The following is a 22,151-nucleotide window of genomic DNA, read 5'->3' as shown; positions in this document are numbered from 1 at the left end:
AGTAAGCGAGAAGATGGAAAGTACCGAACCTTGTTTTATCAAATTACAATTACTAGGTTATGTCCCTTTTTTGCACAAATCAATGGGGGTCTAAAATGATGAATAAAATTTTTCCATGGATCAATTTAGTAATAATAATAATTGAACATTGTATTGTCATCGGAAACAAAGCTTCCCTGAAAATTTCAGCGCGCTAGCTAACTGGGAAGTGCCCGAAATTTCGATCGCAAGATTTGATTGGAAAAACACACACATAAACAAATAAACAGACGCGAAAGCAAGTCAAAGAAAACGTGGGAAAAAAAAGGGGTGTTGGGTTGTTAGTAGTAATCTCGACTAGTTAGTTTTATGGTTACAAATTAATTGAAATTAGGGTTAGGCGTATTGTAGAACCAGGGTTGGGGTTGTTAGGAACAGGGTTAGCATTGCTATTAGCCATTTTTTAAATTTATATATAAAAAATTAGATCTAGAAGTCTAGATCTAGATTCTAGAATCGATATTAAAACGGGTGTTTTTTTTTGACTAAAATCTAGACCTAGATTTCTAGGTCTGAACGGAAATACACAATTTTACTTGACCTAATTTTTAATACAAAATGGGAAGATCATTGTATCTAAATCTGGAATGTAGATCAAGATCTACTAGACCTAGAGTTGGAATAATTTTTGGAAAATAATAAAAAAAAAAGTGATGAAACAGTTTATCTTTATCTATTGTCACTATTGTGATCAAAACTGTTGTATTTGTTATAGATTCTAGATCTAGAATCTAAATCTAAATGTACATTTTTCCGCAATGGGCCATGTGATAAACATTTCATTAGTTATTTTACTTATTACTTATTTATTAGTAGATCTCTAGTTAAGTTAGGCGCTAAATTAAATACTAGATCTAGATCTAGATTCTAATCTAGATCTAGTATTACTAGTATTAAGTATTAGATCTACTAGTAGACTCTAAATAGTAATCTAAAAATCTATCGTTTTAGGTATGTAAAATCGCCCGCGACTAGTAATGTGAAAAACAGGTGACTCCTTACATTTTAATAATTAATTATTTCACATTTTTAGGAGGATTTGTAGATCTATGTTTTGAAAAATACAAAAATGTTTCCTTGTTTTATTAATGTACCTGTTTTTAAACAATGGAATTAAAGCTTTTCAGTAATAAATGAAGACTAGCGACTACTAGATCTAGCGATGTTTCCAACAGATGCAACCATGCTCATTTACTATAGTAGCTATCTTGTTTATTTTTTTTATTGTAAACTTATAGCGCAAGATTCAGTGAAGCCACTCTAACTTACAGTTGGTTGCTTTTTATATAGATCTAGATTTAGCAAATCCTGCTCGCAAACACTGATGTTTAAAGTTAATTTCTTGCCTATATATTGATATAGATCTATGTATGTAGCCATTGGTTTAGGTTTATTATTCATTTATCTATAATATTTTACACAACTTTTCGTACATTACTAGCCGCGGGAGATTTTACGTACCTAAAACGATAGATTACCGGCCCTAATGCCTAATTATTAATTAATTAGTAATTAATAGTAATACTAAACTACTAAACTAATGCATAATACTTCTAATAGTACTAGATTCTAGATCTAGTAGTTGTACTAGATCTAGATCTAGAATCTAGTATAAATAATGGGTAATCTAGCACTATCGTTTTAGGCTTTAGGTAGATCTAGGTAAAATCGGCTGAGACTAGATCTAGATCTACTCTACCACTCTAGTAATGTGAAAAGAAGGTGACTCATTAAATTTTAGTAATTATTTTACATTTTAGGAGAATTTATGTTTTGAAAGCTACAAAGAGTTTCATTCATGATGTAGCCCTGGTTTTAAACAATTGATAATATTATTAATATCGATGAACAGACAAGCTGTAAAAAAATACAATAGAAATCTAGATAGATCTAGATCTAGAAATTTTATAATTATATAAATAATTCTCTTCATGGGGTCTTGCTGGACACTACCAAGATGTAAGCGCGTCTAGCAGCCCCCTCTCTTCCTCTCACCGGTCTGGTGAGCTGTGGTTCACGCCAAATAATTAAAATCGTAGTGACGGCTATTAGGGGCAGTTAATTTAGTTCGAAATGATTTTAAACTTAGGGGAGGTAACTAAGAGGAGGCTGCCTCACTGAGGGTGGGGGGAGGGGAAGTGGTGTGGGCAAAGGAGTGGGGTTATTATCTTTAACGAGCTACTGATAGTGTTTTAAAGCAAATATTTTCAGTGGCAGCATTGGTAGTGACGAATTCACAAATTATGAATTACTGAAAAGTAGAAAATATAACAACTAAATAGCAGCGTATGCTACGCCACGGGTCAGCTCGTTGTTATTATTTAGGCCCCTAATAATGTAGACCTAGACTCAGATACTTTTTATATAATATTATATAGCATTATATAGCCTATAGAATACTATGAAAATTATAAAAATAGCCTAGGGCCTATGTATTTTTTTGTATAGTTAGCCTATTACCAGAGTGCCCTATCCTATAGACTAATACTAATGTTATGTTATATATAATGTTATAGGCCTAGCTATCTTGTTTAAATAAGCCTAAGGCATGCCACATTCCTTCCTTCCAATGTCTCTATAATGTTTCTAATAAATTTTAATAACCCATCTAGAAGATATAAAACCAAAAGCAAACAGGTGGATCCCTTATTAAATGATAGGATACCTAGTCTGGTTTTCTAGTTTGATTACTTTTTGGCAGCTTCTGCAACCAATGTTGGTACAAAATGTAATGCTTAGCATTCCTTTGGAATATACTCGACTAAAGTCAAGATGCTTCGGTAACCCATTGATCCTTTCAACTAATGCCTTGGAAGTCAACCTGGAGGAGATTTCACTCTTCTAGACGCATCCACTGTTTCCAGATGTATATTTAAACCTATTGAAAGCACAATGGCATAGAGTATATGATTAGAGCGGATTGCAAGATTCTAGGGGCAAATTAATATACCTGAGCTGTTGTCTTGTCCACCTTCCCTTAGCATGCCACTACTTTACAAAATTTGGTGTCATGTTCCTCTGTTATTCAAAGATTGACTTGGTCTAGTACTGAAAACAAAAAAGCAAGCCGCAAAGAAATGTAAAATACATTTTTTTAGCAAGCAATATCAGTTAAAAAAGTTCAAATGAAATAAAAAGCACTTATCTTTCTTTTCAGAATGTGATGCTAATATGGAAAAAGAACACAAAGATCTATTAAGGCGGAATTTCATGCAACTTGCAGAAGACATGAAAAATGGAATAACATTTATTTGTAAAGACTTGAAAAATCAGAAAATCATTGCCCCACACATGGAGGAAAGAATTATAGAGGTAATCTGGGTCATTAATAAGTTTACGTTTAGCTAAGGCTTGGATTCATTTTTTTCTTTGATGGGGCAAAGTTGTTTTTAAAGAACATTTTAAAACCCACTCTTGTAGCCTAATGTATTTTGAAAGAATTAGCTTAATTTTTAAGAATATGCTTCTTGTTTGAGCAGGAAGAATTGACTCATAATTCAATGATGTTGTGTAAATTGTTTTACATCTTAACTATCACCCTATATCGTGTGTGTATCCGCCCATTATTATTTTTAAATATCTGTCCCTGGCGATTTTAACCTCCCTTGTTATCAGACCCTATCATTTACCTAAAATGTTATTACAAAGTTCCCATCCCTCAATAAACGCAGCTTGAATGAAAACTAATATTTTGTTTTAACAGTTTTGTTATTAAGGAAAAAAAGACCGCTATGTCATATTTCCTGAGCTTATTAATATTATATTAATTTTTGAACAATTTTAATCTAATGTAATTGGTTTTCCTTTACAAAATCTGGATAATAATGAGCTTTTCTGATTGTTTAATACCCTCATTGTTTGGACATGAATTACTAATTTCCCTGGTCAGTGTTGCAGTGGGGGGAAAATAAACTAAACAAATTAACATTTGAAAAAATTTCTATAAAATTTTATCACAACAGAATCCAACTACAAACAGAGAAAAGGCAATGCTTTTACTAGAACTTCTTCCCAGCAGAGGACCCCATGCCTTTGATGCTTTATATAATGCTGCTGTACGTTATGAATTAATTGAAACTGCAAACATTTTAAAACCTAAGCAACACTTTCAACAACCAGCTACATTGCCTGTACAACAAGCAGTACCCCTAGATGAGGATGAGCTCCCTGATAGTGAGTTTATTTTGGAATAATTAAAGTATTTGTTGTTTTAATCAGTTAGTTGATGACAAAAACTTTATCATCTCAAGCATGGCCGTCAGAGCAAGATCTGAATAAACATGATGTACGGCTAATTGAAGCTAGTGATCATCATTTGATATCCCAGCACAAAAACTCCTTAACACCCAGGGGGCAGGTGAGTGCCGTTGTAAACTAGCTAGCATTTTCAACAGAATAAGAAATTCAACTAGTTTGTTTATCTCAATAGAATAAGAAATTAAAGTAGAATAGGAAATTCTACTTGATCGCACATCTCAGTAGAATAGGAAATAGTAAACGTAAGGTAGAAGATAGGTAGCTTGAGTGATTAATCTTGTTCACCATTATAGTGTTACATTTTTAAAAATCATATAGATTAATAATTTAGAGTGTGTGTTACACAAGTCGACTCTTTCATATTATCCAATGTTAAAAAATTTGCCAAATGTAGCATTAACAAATATTTCAAAGTAAAAACTTAAACATATGCTCTCTAAAACAATACTGTACCAGGGTGGTCGTATGGGTGTTAGATCCAGTTAGCTGTGTCAGAGGTCAGTGCTGATAAAGTGGTTGAGTACCAGTAATTCTTGTGTACAGTGTATAACTATCTTCTTGGACTGAAAGACATACAGGATATCACATGAAAGGATTGACATAGGCTCTTCAGTGGTTTACAGGCTCTTCATTGGTTTACATGATTTGTTTGGCAAAGATAATGAGACAAGGCTTGATTACTCTTTCACAACACAGATCAAGACTCCTTTTAATATGATGGCAAAACCATGACAGTTTCTGCTGGAGCTAACTTAACTTATAGACACTCAACAATGACCCTACATAGTTGTTCTGTTATGTATTCTTCAAACACAAAAATCTCTTGTAACACTAATAGTCTCACTCCCAAACACACTATTTTTACTCCACAACAAAGAACAAAGATAGCATAACTCTGTGCCTAATAGACATAATTTTGCTGTATCCTTCAGACCCACTTCTACACGATGAAATGTAAAACCAGAGGCTTAGTTTTAGTGATTAATAATGAAAATTTTGACAAACTTGAGGATCGAGAGGGAACACTAGCAGATAGAAGAAGCATTGAGACAGTCTTTAGGAAACTTGGTTTTGAGGTTGAAGTACATGGTAATAAAAAGTGTGAGGTGGGTAATTTCCTAAGTAGGCTTACACTTTAGGAGTTAAAACTGGACATTCTGTCTCTTTAATTTTTTCTTGTAAAGTGTGTAATCACAAACTCTAGGGTTTCGAACTTATATATATATATATATATATATATATATATATATATATATATATATATATATATATATATATATATATATATATATATATATATATAAAATTACAATTATTTATATATATCATAGAACAAATGCTATTCATTTGTACTCAAACAATGAAGGAAACATAAATAGGGGTCATGAACCTGATGTGGTCATATGATTTTGTATAACACTACATTAGCTAGCTGCACACAATTTTTTAAATAGCTAAAATGACAAAATAATGACGGGGTCGTATTAAGGGGACAAAATGTTGCACAATGATACCAAATTTATATTTATAGGATAAATGGTTCTCTAGATATGACGGTTTTAGTGTAAAAATTGCGGGGACAACTAAGCCTATGGAAAATAAAAACAAAAATTGGTCAATCGAGAGTATAGAAAAAAGGCGAAAGGGAAATAACTCTGCGTAGGCGGACAATTAAAAAATTTTCAAACAAGTATTTGTAATGCATTTACAACTGCATAGAGTATCTCTACCAAGATATTAATAAATTATTTAATTTAAAAGTGGTCTATTAAAAATTATTTAAATAAAAATAGACCACTGGCTAGATTAAATCATTTAACTCAAACGTCTTAGTAATAGTAAAAATAAAAGAAACTGGCTGAGTAAAAAAAAATAAACATTCCTAATTCCTAGGTAAACGGTATCATAGAGACAGATCAGTACAGTGCAACATCATCATCACTCCTTTGTGGCCCCTGGGGAGCAAAGGGCTGCAACCACACATCTCCAGCGGACTCGGTTTTGAGCGGCTCCCTTAATCTGTGCCCATGAGAGCCCAGCTGTTTTTACCTCTTCCTTAACCGTTCTCTTCCATGTTTTCCTTGGCCGGCCCACCCTCCTTTTCCCCTGGGGATTCCAGTCCAATGCATGTTTTGTGATGTTTTCTTTTTCTTTTCTTAACGTGTGTCCGATCCATCCCCATTTACGGGCCTTAATATCTTTCTCTATTGGCACAGTGCAACATATATGAGTGTTTTTGACTTAATGGAAGCATGTCAGTTAAGAGATAATCTTTGGGTGACGTTAGATAACTGAACATAGCTGGCACGAAACAAACATCAACGTTATCAAGAATCTAGCATTTCACAGAGCTACGTAGGCAGACGCTAGACACAAGCGTTTATGTACGACTTATGCCATCCAGTTTTAAATACGACATCTTGCCACCTGGTTTTGAACGTGAGGGACAGCTTAGTCGTGGGATGACCTACGGTCACCAGGCCGGGTACCGATCTATCAGTTTAGTTAGCGGGCCTACTACATACTAGACCAGACTGTCCAGTTGTGATAACATTTTACAAAAGATTGGGGATACGGGGTCTGGAAAATCTTCTGGCAAAAATAGGATAAGTTATGGATGGGGGAGGGGAATGTGTGTAGAAAATAGTGACTTTATTTGTGGACAGGGCAGATTCAATCCCGTACCATGTTTAGAAAAGAAAAAGGTACCTCAGGACTACTAGCAAACTTATCAACCATACTTTACATACTTTCAAATTCATTTTAGATGTAGTATTCGAAAAAATTGAACCTAGTGTCATGAAATTTAGTTTTAAATCATTCTATTTGTAACTTAACTTCAACTTTGTATTGAGTTATCGTATGCCTAATTCAATCAATGGTAGCACGCAATACAGACCACAACATATTAGCTTAATTCATACAATTTTTACTATTTTAAAAAGGTTAATTTATTATCTTGGACTCCACTTACTTACTAGTGTAATTATTAAACTTCTTTAATGAAAAATGTATTAAAATTGGTGACATAATTCCTATAAAACGTAGGAACATGAAAATGCGGTATCGATACTGCTAATAGGGTACTTAGTTTGTGAGACATTTTGCATAGTCTGCTAAACGGATAAAACTAAAATAAATATGCCAGTTAGAAAGTTTAATAAAAAACGAAGATAATCCCACTAAAAACAGAGTTAGTCTCAATGTTTTACTATTTTAATTGAATTTTTGAAAACTCACCTTTTAAACTCAATATGAAATTAACAAAAACAAGTAAAATGTTGAAATAAAAATTATACGGCAGTAACGGTCAATAAACGCTGCTAATAAAAAGGGCATGTATAATTGGAATCATAATCGCGTTCTATCATTTTTTAAACGGTTAACATAGCAATGCGAACGACTACATTTGAATTAGATTTTGTTGGGCACGAAAGGTTTAGAGCCTGTGACGTCATATCTTATTTACATGTGCAACTAGCTACACTACATACAACTTAAAAAATTATTTTATAAATTTTTCATTAAATATTTACATGTTTTATACACTCTAAATGGTTAATATAAAAAAAAATTAACAATAAAACAAGTGCTCATGATATGTACATATATCTTTTTATACTATTAAAACTTTTTCAAAAAAGAAACTCTTATCTTATTAAAATTTTTGCTTTCAACATACATATATATTTAAAGAAATCAAAATTACATTGCTAAGTAGACTATAAAAATTATGTTTTTGAACTATCATTTTGTAAGTAAGTTTGTATAGGACTAATTAGTTTTAGTGGATTTTCACATCAAGGGTCAAGGGAGGATTTAAACTTTATGGTCGGCACAAATAGATGACCCCTTATTTTACAATAAGCACTTCTAATTGCAAAGTAGGACTAATGTTTTAAATTTCTTTTATGAACAGTGATTCATTTAAAATACAAATAAATGCAAATTATTTTCTGATTTGCAATGTAATATTAACTATGTATTTCAGGAAATGACTGATGTGCTACAGGAGGCAGCCCGTCGAGATTACAGTTCTTTAGATTGTTTTATTCTTTTTATATTAACTCACGGGGAGGATGGAGTTGTTTTTGGGGTAGATGGTTATGTTAAAGATGATAAGCCTATAAATGCAGTTCCGATAAAGGATATTAGAAATTGGTTCCGTGGCTCCATGTCACTTCGAGGAAAGCCAAAAATATTTTTTATTCAAGCTTGTCGAGGAAGTAAGTTGTTTCTTCAACATATGGTACCTATATTATAGTTCCTACATTTCTTATATCTCTCTGTCATTCTGGAATGTTGTGCAGAGGTAAAACATAATTCAATCTTTCACTGCTACTACCAGCTTTTGATGCTATTACTTTTAACACCAATTAAAATATAACTTTGTACGATAATACCCTCAGTTCTCAGAAATAACTTATATAATGATTACACAGCAAGAGTTAATGATATTTTATCATAGTTAAATCAAATGGTTTAACAAACACCATTTCAAATAGGTTCTTTGATTTTGAAATTTCCTAAATTTTCAATAATGTCATATTGCATTAAAGTTTTAACATTCTGTAATTGTAAGAAATAATTTAAACTAAAGATAGTATGCCATTAAATAACAAAAAAGATAATGAACATTAAAACACCACAAAAACATTAACATTAATAATGGTATTGATAACAAAGCATGGATACACAGATTTCAGTGTAACCAGCAATTTTGATTTTTTTTTAGGGAGGAAGGTTTATAAACTAAATATATATAAATACATATATATAAATGTATTCCACAATTTTTTGAAGATTTTTGTTTTCATTTAATTTAACAGTGATTCATTTTCTTACTGCTTGCTTAAAGATTTTGATGGTTGTAGCAGCTTTACGATGTATGGAGAAATAATATGGTTCGGTCATTTAATATAAAAAAATCAGATCTATGGAAAGGTATTAAAAGTTTTAAAAGTTAAGCAAACATTACATCTTTTATTCCGTAGATGACACAATAATGATTTGAGGTGTAAGCAATACAATTTAAATTCAAATGGCACTATTCAGTAAGAAAAAATCCAATAAGCAATGTTAGCAGTCAAATACATGTAGGCCTATATTGTGTATAGATCATTACAAAAAGTGTAACATAATTTATTTTGTATTTATTAGGAATCAAAATGTTAAAAACAAGTTTGTTAGATTTCTTCTTCATTTTTACGAGGCAGGGTTTGTGAGGGGGGAGTTTGGAACATTGTGACATCATTTTAATGGAGAGACTGTCATGCTTTTTGGACTACTCTATACATTTTTATTTAGATATTACTTTAGATATTACTTTTTGTTTTGGATAATGTATCAGAGTTGAGGATTCACCTTTAGTTTTATGTTAGAGGATTTCTAAGGTTTGGTTCATATTAAGGTTTAGGATTATGGTTGGAATTAGTTCAGTGAGAATTATAGGTTACAAGCAGGTGTGTAATTAAGGATCTGATTCTGCTTAAATGTTTTTACTTACTTGCTGTTAAATAGCAGATAATGAACTTCTTAAACCAGGTCAATATTTTGTAATAGTTCAAACAACTGTTCAAAATAAAATATTTCCTATAAATTAATTTTGTTTTAGAGTAAAAAAATTAACCAATAAAAATTATCGAAAAATTTTCTGACATTGAATATATCATTACTTTTAAGCATTACCTCGAAGCCTGTTTTTAAGTTTCAAAGGCTTCTTAAGTGTTTCATATCAATAAGTATTAGGAGCATATTTGTATTATAATTTAAAATAGAATTTCATATTTATGATGCACTTTTATCTTTTAACTCATCCATTAACTTGTTTGAATAAATTCTAGAAACACCAGATGCAGGTGTATCACTTAGTAGTGCAGAGAGTGACCGCAACCTAGCGAAAGACACAATTGAAAGCTTCAAGCCCCAAAATGCTGCGGATGCTAGTGGAGGAAAAATAGCTTCAGATGCAGATTTTTTCATCGCCATGGCAACAACAGCAGGTGATATATAGCATTAACCTAAAGCTTTCTATATATTTAATCTAGTCCTAAATCAGCTTTTACAATAATGCAAATAATGCAAACACAGTAATTAGTGTTTATCTGTGATTATTATATTTTTTTCAAGTTCACATTGAAATAATGTCATTCAAGTCAGCTTCTTTATTTATTCTAAACTTAGATTACAATTTAGTTCTAATATAATAGTTAAAATTGGAATGCAAGTACTTCCCTTATGTTTTAAAATGAGAACCATTGAGAGTTTTAGACAAGGTAATAATAATAAAACTATGATTTTTAGGCAATCTGTCATGGAGGAATAAAAAATTTGGAACTTGGTTTGTACAAGCTGTGGTTTACATATTCGCCAAATACGCTTACAAGAATGATCTAAATAAGCTGATGACACAGGTATGTCTTTAATTTTTTTTTTATATAACTATTTAACTATAAGTTTTAAATGAACTACTACCTTTTAAATTACTCTGAACTGTGACAACTTCACATCAGTTGGGTGGGATCCAGGGTCACAATGTGCAAGGTCAGATAGTAGCTAGACAGAAACAATATGATTGAAGAAAGTACAATAAAAAACTTGTCATCAACAGGTGAATAATCTAGTGGGAAGAGCTGAAACATTGAAAGGACAATATAAACAAGTGGCTGAGAAAACAGACACGTTCCTAAAGACTTGTTACTTTTTTCCTGGGTTATACCTAGACAAAACATAAACCTAACTCGAAAGAATTTGAATTGTAAACCTATGAATTTTTTCAACAAAGATTTCATATGTGCCTGTGTGTTTTAAGAAATCTCTAATTACAATAGCTGATTATTACCTGGGTAATGTACTTCATCTCATCTAGAAGAGTAGAGCTCAGGTAATTTGTTTTATACCTCAAAAGGATTATGTGACAAAGTGAACTGGGCAAATGCCAACTGTACTATGAATAACTGGGCTGTTTCAAATGGAGGTTTTATAGGATTTTTTGTAGAATTATAGTGATGGGGGTATGGGTAACTTAAAATTACCTTCCTTTATGATTAGGATTGATGTGGTTTTATAGCTTAATGCATAAATAATGTTTGTTCTACTTTTGAAATTAGCTTAGCTTTTGGGGTAAAAAGAAGGATGATGATGAAACTAATGAGCCTAGTCCTAAAAAAAAAATTAAATTTTTTTATTACCTTTAAAAATTAATTTATTTGAACAAAAAAGTGTATCTGACATTAATAATAAAACAGGGTTTCTCCAAATTAACTCCCAGTTGATCAACCTCCAGTTGGCATTCGCCTGCTTATGATGTGCTATTTGCGGTTAAATCTCATAAAAATAAGGGCATAGCAAGGCAAACACGGATCCACTATCAGCTATTTATGATGTGGTCAGTCAGGGGCTAATTAACAATTGCTTGTACAACTTGCAGTAGCAGGAGTAGTTGGTAAATTTTGCCCACATTCATTGGTAGCAGTGACAGCTTTGGTAGTGTAATAAATAACTCTGCATCTCTTTCATTGTATATATATATATATATATATATATATATATATATATATATATATATATATATATATATATATATATATATATATATATATATATATATATATATATATATATATATATATATAAAATTAAATGTTTGCGTAACAACTTACATTTTATTTTAATTAAATAAAACAGTTTATTAAACTGCTTTATGTGAATAATTTGTAGTAGACTACAATACAAATAATGCAAGGTTTCAGTTGTACTTATGATTTATTTTCAAGTGCTAGAAGTTAATGTAGGTCAGCTTGCTTGTGAAACACCAAGTTAATTTACATTAATCTGGTACTTCCAAAATGAGTTAGTTTGACTAGGACTTCAGACAGTCCGATTAGGAAAAAAAAATCTCCATGTTACTTGTTCAGCAGCCACTGCCCCTGTTTAGCTAGTTTCAGGAAAAGGGTGCATTTAATAAGAGACCGTCCATAAGTGATATCATTTTTTGGGACAATTATACCCCTCCAATAGTTTCAAATGTTTATAAAAATATCATACCCAAAACAAAAGGTCACACTTCAGTTTATCCCCTTCCATATTACAATTTTAAATATTTAATAAACTATTTTTTTTTTAAGCTAAGACAACATTTTGATACTTTTTATTTTAAAAATATAAAATAACTGCAAAAATTCAGTTCAAAAGTTTTTTCAAGTGCAAACTTTTGCCCCCCCCCCCCCCTCTATGAATGGAATGTGATATCATTTATTGACAATCCCTACAAATTTATAAAATTTATATTAAATTTATGTCATAATTTTACACTGCCAGCGCCAGCTTCTAACATTAATTTTTGTATATTAGGATATAATCTTATGTGTAGTGTAGTCCTATAGATCTGCAATAGGTAGGCTTATACTATCTTCTGTATACCCCAATATATAAATACATATATAGGCCTGCATAAACACACACATATATATATATATATATATATATATATATATATATATATATATATATACACGCATGTAATATATATACATGTATGTATGTATATATAAATATAAGCCTATAGTTAGTTTTAATTTATTTGTATGTTATTTAGCTTTTTTAATCTTAATTATTTAATTCATCTTTTAGCCTTTTCTAATAGACTGTCAATACTGCCTATGTAAATTTGCCATTGCTTATTCGTTTTATGTAGTCTACTCTGTATCTATCACAGGGAAAAATATGCTAATGTTTCACACATTTACTTTAAAATATTTACAAATTCCCTTCAGTAAAAAAACCCAATACAAATAATCTTGTTGTTTGGTTATTATTTGTAAAAGCGTTCTGTGTTTCAGTTGTTTTTATTTATCCGTTTGGAGAATATTGGAGTGGGTAATGCCTGCCTTCAAGAATGTTTCTAGATAAATATTTCTTACCTTTAATTTAAAAAAAAACAAAACGTAATACCTTATAAGTGGATGGCAGATCGACAGCTGAGTGCAACTCATGTGATTAGCATTGATCACCTGACATTAAATACCTGCGATTGGCTTTTTTTCTGGAGAGGGAGGGTTGCTTCATTTTCTAAGAAATACTAGTTCCACAGAATAATTTGGGTAATAAAACTGTATATTTGGTAAATGGCAGTGGTTATTTGATAAAAAATTCCAAGAAAATTCGAAGGCTCCGCGGTTTATAGTTTTGAAATTGGCTCATGTATAATTTTGATACGGTTCGAAAACTGGCTGTTTGCCTTCGAGTCTAAATGGTTTCATATTGTGTCCGATCCATCAGTTGAAGCAGAAACACCCCGTTGAGCATCAGGTTGAGGCAATTTTTCTCATCCTTGTAGTATGAGGTGTTATATATTTAGTCATTTCCATCATCTAACGAGCTTAGAAACAAATAAAATACGGGTGTGTCCCACACTATGTAATGTCATCGTCGTTTCTTCTAAAATTCTCACAAAACACCATTTTAAATAACATTTTCTGTAAATTTCTAGAACAGCTGTCAGGTATTAGATTTAGGAGTCGTGGGTTGTGGATTATACAGCGTTTATATAACGAAGATTTGTATTCATAAATAAATCAATGACGTAGAAAAGACGGCATAAAAATAAACCTTAGATCAGCAACCACCAATGTTTTATATTTATTAAACGCTGATTCATTTATGATTGATTTTTTTTTTTAAAGTACTCTACATTTCGAAAGGCGTATATATTAAGGTCACAACCAAACTTGGCAAGCTCTGCTGGTGGTCGGCACTCCCACCAGACTGTTTTTAGAAATGATATCACTTGACAGTGGAGTAGCTAGGATTTGGGAGCACTTATGCAAAAATTATCGGTGGGCCCCTTCGTCAGCCGTTAGGCTACAACTACAACTGAAGAAATCGACTACTACTTAAGAGCGAGGGTTTACAATAGTATAATTTGTATATTTTATATTTTATACGCCCTTATTGTACATTTATAATGTACGAGCCGACCCGCGGCATATCATACGCCGCTATTTAGTTGTTTTATTTTCTACTTTTCAGTAATTCATAATTTGTGAATTCGACCAATTCTGCCACTGAAAATATTTGCTTTAAAATACTATCATTTTGTCCTTTTGTTCCCAAAACACACGAAGCCGCCACAGAAGGCTCCCTCCGGCAATTTTCCTTGCACTCCCCCATGACAGTCCTGCCTCGGTCAGCTGCTTCCTGGCAGTCCCCCATGAAAGTCCTGCCTCTATCAGCTGCTTCCCAGCCGTGCGCCTCCACGTCTCCTTGGCCACCCTTTTTCCCTGAGGCGTCCAGTTTAGCGCTACACCATATAAGTATAAGCTGGATTCATTCTTAAGACTTGCACTATCCAGCACCATGTTTTTTTTTCGATTCTTTTGGAAATAATTATCAGTGGGGCCCTTTTTGTCAGCCGTTAGGTTACAACGGAATCTCAAATCCGTTCTATGTAAATAAACAACTGTAAGCCTATTAAGTCGCCAAACATAGTAACGTTATAAGGGGGTGCGGACCGCATCGGGTGACTCCATTTAGGTAGGGAACAATCGTACATTTACTGACAAAACTATGTTTAATCTAGTTTAAATAGTAGAATAGAAGGGGGAGAGAAGTGACACAAAAACCGAAAATTGTTCGAGGAGTAAACGCACCCTTGACCGAGTACGCCACTAACCAAACACAATTTTTAAAAAAAAATTGCCTGGTTTATTTAGATTTGTTTTTTTTCCTTTGCTTTTAAGTCTGCAAAATGATTAAAAAATTCCTTGAGGTCCATTTTAGCTGCATTTGAATGTTCGATACTTAGGATAGCCAAGATACTGACATAAATAGCAAATCAACTATTTGTTTCATAACATTATCATAATGTATGAAACCGAGTGTTCGTTAATCACTCTCCTTAACAGTGAGGTAGAACACTGTCTGGGGTGTCGCGGGTGCTCTCCGAAGCCACCGGTTACATTACCGCAGGGGCGCAGGGTGCGACCCCTGGTTCGGTTTAGTAATTAAATAAAGCCCACATTGTCCCTAATGTATAGTGTTCTTTAAAATGAACATATAAGCTGTCGTGTTCACAGAGGAGCCCGGGGCGCCCCGGTTTAGCCAGAGGCCGCCCATGTTTGACAGTTGAATCAAGTTGTACCCCTGACCACTGTGAAAGACGCTCAATCAACGGACCCTGTTTAGCTTTTGGAAGACTCAGGGCGCCCAATCGTGCTCTATTATACAGGGATGCCGGTATACGGTGCTCTTTATAACGAATATAATGCCGTAGTGCTCAAAATGTCGCCCGACCGCCACGGAGCTAGAGACCACTCCTGTTTGAAGTTGCACTGATAAATCATGTTGTACCCCTGACCATGCAAGACGCGTAATGCACGGACCCCATGAACTCCGGTAGCCATTGGGAAACTCGGGGCGCCCAACCGTATACTATGGCCGTGGTGCCAATTTCATTCACCGTATCCCTAGTATCCCTCATTAAAGCGTATGTAGGCGCCATAGTGATCATTGGGGAGTCCGGAGTGTACTGGGTCTCACGACCGCTGGGGCGCTAACTGATGCGCCGGGTACAGTGTGACCGCTGTATCAAGTCGTGCTTCTGACCCGCTGAGCAGGACGTCCAATCAACTGACACTAGGTGGTAAGGTAGCCGCTGGGAAACTCGGGCCTCTCAATCGTACTCTTCTGCTGGGCGCCGCCCTTCGAAATAATAAAAAATAATAATGGCAGAAACCTCCTCAGGAGTCACATTTCCTTTCTGGCATATCTTCAGGATGGGCGGGGGTGGTGTGGGGAGGGGGAGGGGGTGGCACTTCTCTCTTTTTGTGTGGGTGGGGTAGGAAATTTTCAGGTCAGTTGAGGTTTGTAATCATGCATGTGCGTCTCCGGGTGCCGGATCCCACAAAAGAGTCAAAGTCCAAGTTACAGTTTAACATAACATGACGTTACGGTAATTACACAAAAGCGTGTGTGTAATTAAGGTGCCAGTCAAGTGGTGTTCAGCTCCACATTTATTTATAGGCTAATTCCCTGAATGGTTTGCCCGAGAATACCTGTAGTTTTATTAACACGGGTGGGACTGTGCAGCGAAATGGGCCCCGTCCGCTCCCACCCACCTCTACATACCACTGCCTGTACACTATGGAAGTACGGGGGAACTTCTACGGATTTTGAAATGTTTTCTACAGCATAAAAGAAAACTGTCTCCCATTTTCCTTTTAAAATTATGTATTTAAAACAAATATTAAAATTCCAAAATAAAATTTTTAGTTTTTCAAAAAGGGAAAGGGTCCCTATGTAAACTATATTCCTTCGCTTTATGATACTTTAGCCGCTGTCACTGCAGCTTTCAAAGGGATCTCGCTCATAAATATACCCTTAAGACAACTTGTGCATTCCTTTCCATTCACTGCCTAGTGTAACGTTATATATTAAATAATTCCCTTAAGTAAGACCACCCCTAGTAACATCTTGAGACCCCCCCCCTTCCCGAACTGATAGATATAAATCATGGAAATCATTTGAGAGATAATCAATTTTACAACTTTATTCTTATCAGGAGTAAGATCTTATTTTGTATTACAATTTTTTAAAAAAAATATGTCATCCGATCACGTCAACCTATTCATCTGACTTCTAAAACGCAAACATTGTCCAAAAATTAGTTTAATTAAAGAAAACTTAAGACTGTTAAGTGTTTAAAGCCCAGCACACACCCCACCCCAGATAACACAGCAGATCACCACGTCACCATTTCCAATATCCTGTATGAATCGATCCACGGCTCAGCGTAGCCTAGCAGTGGAGCGCTAGACTGCGAACCCGAAAGGTAAATCCGGGTTCAAGTCAATGGAACGTACCTGAGTCCACCCAGACAAAATGAGTACCTAACTTACGTTAGGGAAAGTAAAGGCGGCTGGGCATAGTGCTGACCACACTATGCAGAGGTCAAGAAGTATGTACTCTTCTCATCTGCCCAATGGATCTCTAGGTCTAAAGAGGAATCGTTACTTACGTATCGATCCCAAACATTATTCAATGAATCCCAATCGCCCTTTTTATAACTATTCTTATCACAAAAGTGGTCGCTGTTATAAGGGTACACTAACGACCGATCCTTTTACTAAAGAATCCAAGTTTAATTAAAAAAAAATTAAGGCTTGGTAATGTTATTAGAATGAATGTTTTAATTTTTTAACGAGAGAGAAAGGGCAGATAATACATATAAGAGTGATTTTTATTATAAACTCTCAGTGTATTTATAATAAAAAAATCGTTAGGTACATATTTTTACCAGTATCGCCACACCCCCCCTTGAAAATATCAAGCCCTTCCCCCGGAGAAAAAAGTCTGAAAAAAAAAACCAATGTTCGTTCTTAAATAACGCACTCTAATTTAAACCCATATAGTCTAACATGGTCACTGAGTCAGAGATCTGTATGAAATGGAGCAACACTTCAGTAGGTTATATCACCTGTTCATTTTAAGCCAATTAATACAATTATATATATATATATATATATATATATATATATATATATATATATATATATATATATATATATATATATATATATATATATATATATATATATATATATATATATATATATATATATAGGATATATCTATATATATATATAAAGGATATATCTATATATATATATAAAGGATATATATATATATATATATATATATATATATATATATATATATATATGTGTGTGTGTGAAACTGTCTGTACACTGGTAAGAGTATATATTGTCTATATAAAAAGTATTATTTTTATTTCCATCTGGTCTTGGCACTCTTCCCAGTAGTGCCTGAAAGAAACTCAGTTCTTAGGTTGCTGCTAGCTACAATTGTTGCACCTTTCTTTATACAGACATTTCAAATCAACGAATAACCACTAATAAAGTTATAAATAACCCAAACAAAAACGCTTAGGCTGTGGTTCTAGCATACGTTTGTGTGGTAGCCTATTTATCTCTTTTAAAATTTCATAAAGGATTATGTCAGCAAGGCGTACTCTGATTGCGCAACAGACCGTAAGAAAATTAAGATTGCTCCAAGCAAGTTAATATCAACAATACAAGACAGCAAATCTTTAGAATGACATAATTGCTTAATTGCATGTAATGCTGATTACCAAATCACATGATACATATAGATCGACAATTTTAACAACCAATCGAGAGGCGATATTGATTGCTGTCGGGTAATTGTATAGGGTTCAGGTAGTAAGTACTTACATACAATTTTCTCAGAAAATGAGCCACCCCCCACTTCAGCCGTAAAAAGGACTCAGACAAATATCGCGAACAGGGAAGTAACTTTTATCAAACGTAAACATGCCCCCACCCCCTCAAATAGAGGCAACTCTGTATTATGGATTGTGGCAAACAATAATTCAGTAATTAGAATAGACTAGATACGTAATCTCTATTTTTATATACGGTATTCAAAAGACATGGACTAAAGAGATAAATGGTCGACATAGGTCTACATCGACTAAAGAGATAAATGGTCGACATAGGCAGGGGCGTAGCGAGGGGGGGGGGGTGGGGGGTGCGGACCGCACCGGGTGACACCATTTAGGAGGGTGACACCAAGGCAAAAAATAGCAAAATATATAGAGAAAAACTTGAGGGGGGGTGCAAATTGAAAGTTTGAGGGGGGGGGGGGGGGGTGCAAATCGAAAGTTTGAGGGGGGGGGGGTGCAAATCGAAAATTTGAAAGTTTGTCCCCGGGAAGGGTCGCTACGCCTCTGGGGGGGGTGACACCATTAAGTGCCGCACCGGGTGACACCCGACCTCGCTACGCCACTGGACATAGGCATAGCATAAGGTCGACTAGCCATAAAGACTGCAACCGAAATGTCGACACAATTAAGACCAATTACAAATAGCTTATGAGGCGAACATAATCAATTTTTTATAGTTAAAAAAAATAATTTTCCGGCATTTCGGACATGATGGAAGTTTTGTAAAAAGAATACCGTAGCTGCGGTTGGATTATCTTTATTCTATAGACACCATCCCTCACTCTTGTATATTCTTTTTCCCTTTGTTTTTAAACCACTGTGAAAGCCGAGTCCTCTTTCTCCTACAATCAAACACACGCTGTTGTCGGCAAAATTCTTTTGAAAAAAAAAAAAGCAGTCCATAGCTCGAGAGGCCGCTATATATTAAAACGACTTTTGCTTCTTTATAGCGTTGGTTAGGGGCCCACAATCCATTGTGATTTTACAATGTAAATTGTACTTTTTCTGTATTAGTAGAACTACAATTTTGTACTATCCTGTATTCTAAAAACAATAAAACAGAATGTAATAACAATATTTTCGGTTTTATTTACGTTACTTATTTGGGGGGTCATCCATAGATGACGTCACGCTTTTTTTGGACGATTTTTACCCCCCCCCCTCACCTTCATCACACCTCGTCACAAAAAGCCAGACCCCCCCCCTATTTTGTATATAACAAACAGATCTACTACAGTAGTGATGTTTTACAGCAGCTACCAGATGCTGATACGTAAAACAATTATACATGAGCTGTAGTGTGAAATATAGGCAAATGTTCAAAACAATTTCATGACTTATTTCCCTTTTTTAAATAATTAAATAGGGGTGATCATAAGCACCTTTTAATAGATTTGTACTAAACTAGTGGCTCCCAAACTTTTTCGAGTTTCAACCCTCTTTTATAAAAAATAAGTGACCGCGACGCCCATAGAATTAATAAGTCGAAATTAGTGAGGAAATTAATAAGCACTAAAATACGATTTTCTAGTAGACTTTCAATATTAATTTTTTTTTGATAACTGTTTTAATTCGATGGGTGAAATTGAATGCATATTACTAGCCTTAACATTCGCGGTTGAGTTTTTGTTAACGTTAACCTCATGTCATTTTCAGCATTTCATTTATTTCATTGTTTTGCTTTTAATCGGAGAAGACACAAAAAGGAACTAAAACTCGAAAGGCAATCGATTTCACGTTTGGGTATAAACGGTGCCGAAGGTCACAGAAACAAGTGTACTCGACTTCGTTTGCCCTATAGACCGTCAGGTTTGAAAAGGGAACTTTACTTTTTTTTTTTTTATAAACGGTGCATACTGCACCAAAATTGTTTGAGCAGTTTTTCATTTAACACGACACGTGACGTGGAAGCATTCTGCAAATTTAAGAATTCATCTTGTAATTCATTGGAATTGCTGGCAACATCAAGGGAAGCAAAGAATGGGTAACGTGCCAATGCAGATTCTTCTTTCAGCTCAAGGAAAATAACCCCTCGGTTTGTTTTCAGGAGATTCAAGATGTCCAGAATCCTCTTTCAAATTTTATTTATCTCACAATCAGATTCATCTACCACACTGCTGAATTTCTCAAACATGGCAATATTTCCGATATTTGTTTTTCTTCGCCAATTTTGTGCTTTGATAAAAATGCTAAGAGATTATCACGAAAAGAGATAATATTCGTTCATTTTCAGGTTAAGCTTATGTTGATGTTCGAATATATCTTCTAGGTATGATACTCTCTCCAACCACTCTTTGTCGTTAAAGTATTTCAAAAGGTCTTGTTTCCCTTGCACTTCCAAGAACATATTGATTTCATCTTTCAATTCAAGAACACGATTCGCATTTCTTATTGACAGCCAGCGTACTGTAGTGTAGAACCTAGTGAACTTATTCACGTCGTTGCACAGTTCTTGAAACATATGGTATTTAGAGCTCCAGATTTAATATAATTTACGACTTTTATTAGCAATGGAGTCAGAAGAGTCTTGCTGGCGAGGGCATACCGGTGAATCATGCAGTGAATTCTCCTTCATTAGGAAGATAAATATTTTACTTTTTTTTTGAAAGCCCGATTTTGGCGCACAACCAGTTGACACGTAACGCTTAATTGTGTTGGAGGTCTGGTCAAGTCGGTAAAAAGCTCATGGTTGATAAATTCGAACAAAGTCTCGAGTTCAAACCCACTGGCAGATAAATCTCGATCCGCTTCAACACTAATAATTAAGAACGAAGAAGAAGAAGAAAGAAGACCCAAACATGAAGCATTATCTGTACAAACACCACAGCCGTTTTCCCATTTTAATCATCCAGTTAAAAAAATGTATTTATTTTCTTCATGATATCTTCACAAAATATCAACTATTCTTTGCTATCATCCGAATGAATATATTTCACACGTCTCTTAATTTGTTAACTTAAAAGCAAACAATGCTGAAAGTTTGATTTCATTCAAAATTAGTTTTTCGACGTCTACGGACGTCTGCTATATGCTGCTGAATAGAATTATTAGACAGAGCTATTTGTTGCATCTTTACTGCACTGTAATACCCAAGAATTAATTTCACCATCCTCCACATGCAGGAAACAGACAAGGAAGCGCTGCAGAAAGATTATTTTTGCCAAACTGGCCATAAAAAAATCTTTGTTGGTGTAAGTCCGGTAACTAAAACTATCTCCACGAGCACAGTAAGTAAAAGTAGAGTTAGCTCCTATTTGTTATGCAATCGCGGGCAATGCAGTTTAACCACAATATATATATATATATATATATATATATATATATATATATATATATATATATATATATATATATATATATATTTATATACGTATATTTATGTACATTTATTTATATTTATATACGTATATACATGTACTCATACATCATCGCACCCGTGCATGCTGCATGCTTGTAACTATGCAGCTCGGCGAATCTATATCAATACATATGTCTATTTCTCTAACTTATTTATCTATTCATCTATAAAGCTATATAGATCTACCTATTTATCCATTTTTCTATTTATCGGTTTATCTGCTTATTTGTTTAT

The 22,151-nt window shown here is 33.9% G+C and overlaps 1 protein-coding gene across 1 annotated transcript; it reads left to right on the top strand.

The window, feature by feature from the left end:
* Window positions 1-3,202: 3,202 nt before the first annotated feature.
* LOC131940237 (caspase-3) lies at window positions 3,203-11,267 on the top strand. Its single transcript, XM_059298871.1, has 8 exons — window positions 3,203-3,351; window positions 4,002-4,212; window positions 4,290-4,396; window positions 5,229-5,402; window positions 8,288-8,522; window positions 10,140-10,298; window positions 10,600-10,709; window positions 10,907-11,267. The coding sequence occupies exons 1-8, from the start codon at window positions 3,211-3,213 to the stop codon at window positions 11,027-11,029; spliced, it is 1,260 nt and encodes a 419-aa protein (XP_059154854.1). The 5' UTR covers window positions 3,203-3,210; the 3' UTR covers window positions 11,030-11,267.
* The last annotated feature ends 10,884 nt before the right edge of the window (window positions 11,268-22,151 follow it).

This window comes from Physella acuta, unplaced genomic scaffold (assembly GCF_028476545.2).
Source record: "Physella acuta isolate Inbredline_101_S28 unplaced genomic scaffold, ASM2847654v3 ptg000312l, whole genome shotgun sequence".
In the NCBI taxonomy this organism is placed as follows: Eukaryota; Metazoa; Mollusca; class Gastropoda; family Physidae; genus Physella; species Physella acuta.
This window is presented reverse-complemented; position numbering and strand designations above follow the sequence as displayed.

What these genes read in the sequence shown, in the direction of transcription:
- LOC131940237 (XM_059298871.1), top strand. Translation starts at nt 3,211, where the DNA reads ATGGAAAAAGAACACAAAGATCTATTAAGGCGGAATTTCATGCAACTT. An exon ending in TGGAGGAAAGAATTATAGAG is followed by an intron (nt 3,352 to 4,001) that starts GTAATCTGGGTC and finishes TTATCACAACAG; the next exon opens with AATCCAACTACAAACAGAGA. An exon ending in ATGGTAATAAAAAGTGTGAG is followed by an intron (nt 5,403 to 8,287) that starts GTGGGTAATTTC and finishes TATGTATTTCAG; the next exon opens with GAAATGACTGATGTGCTACA.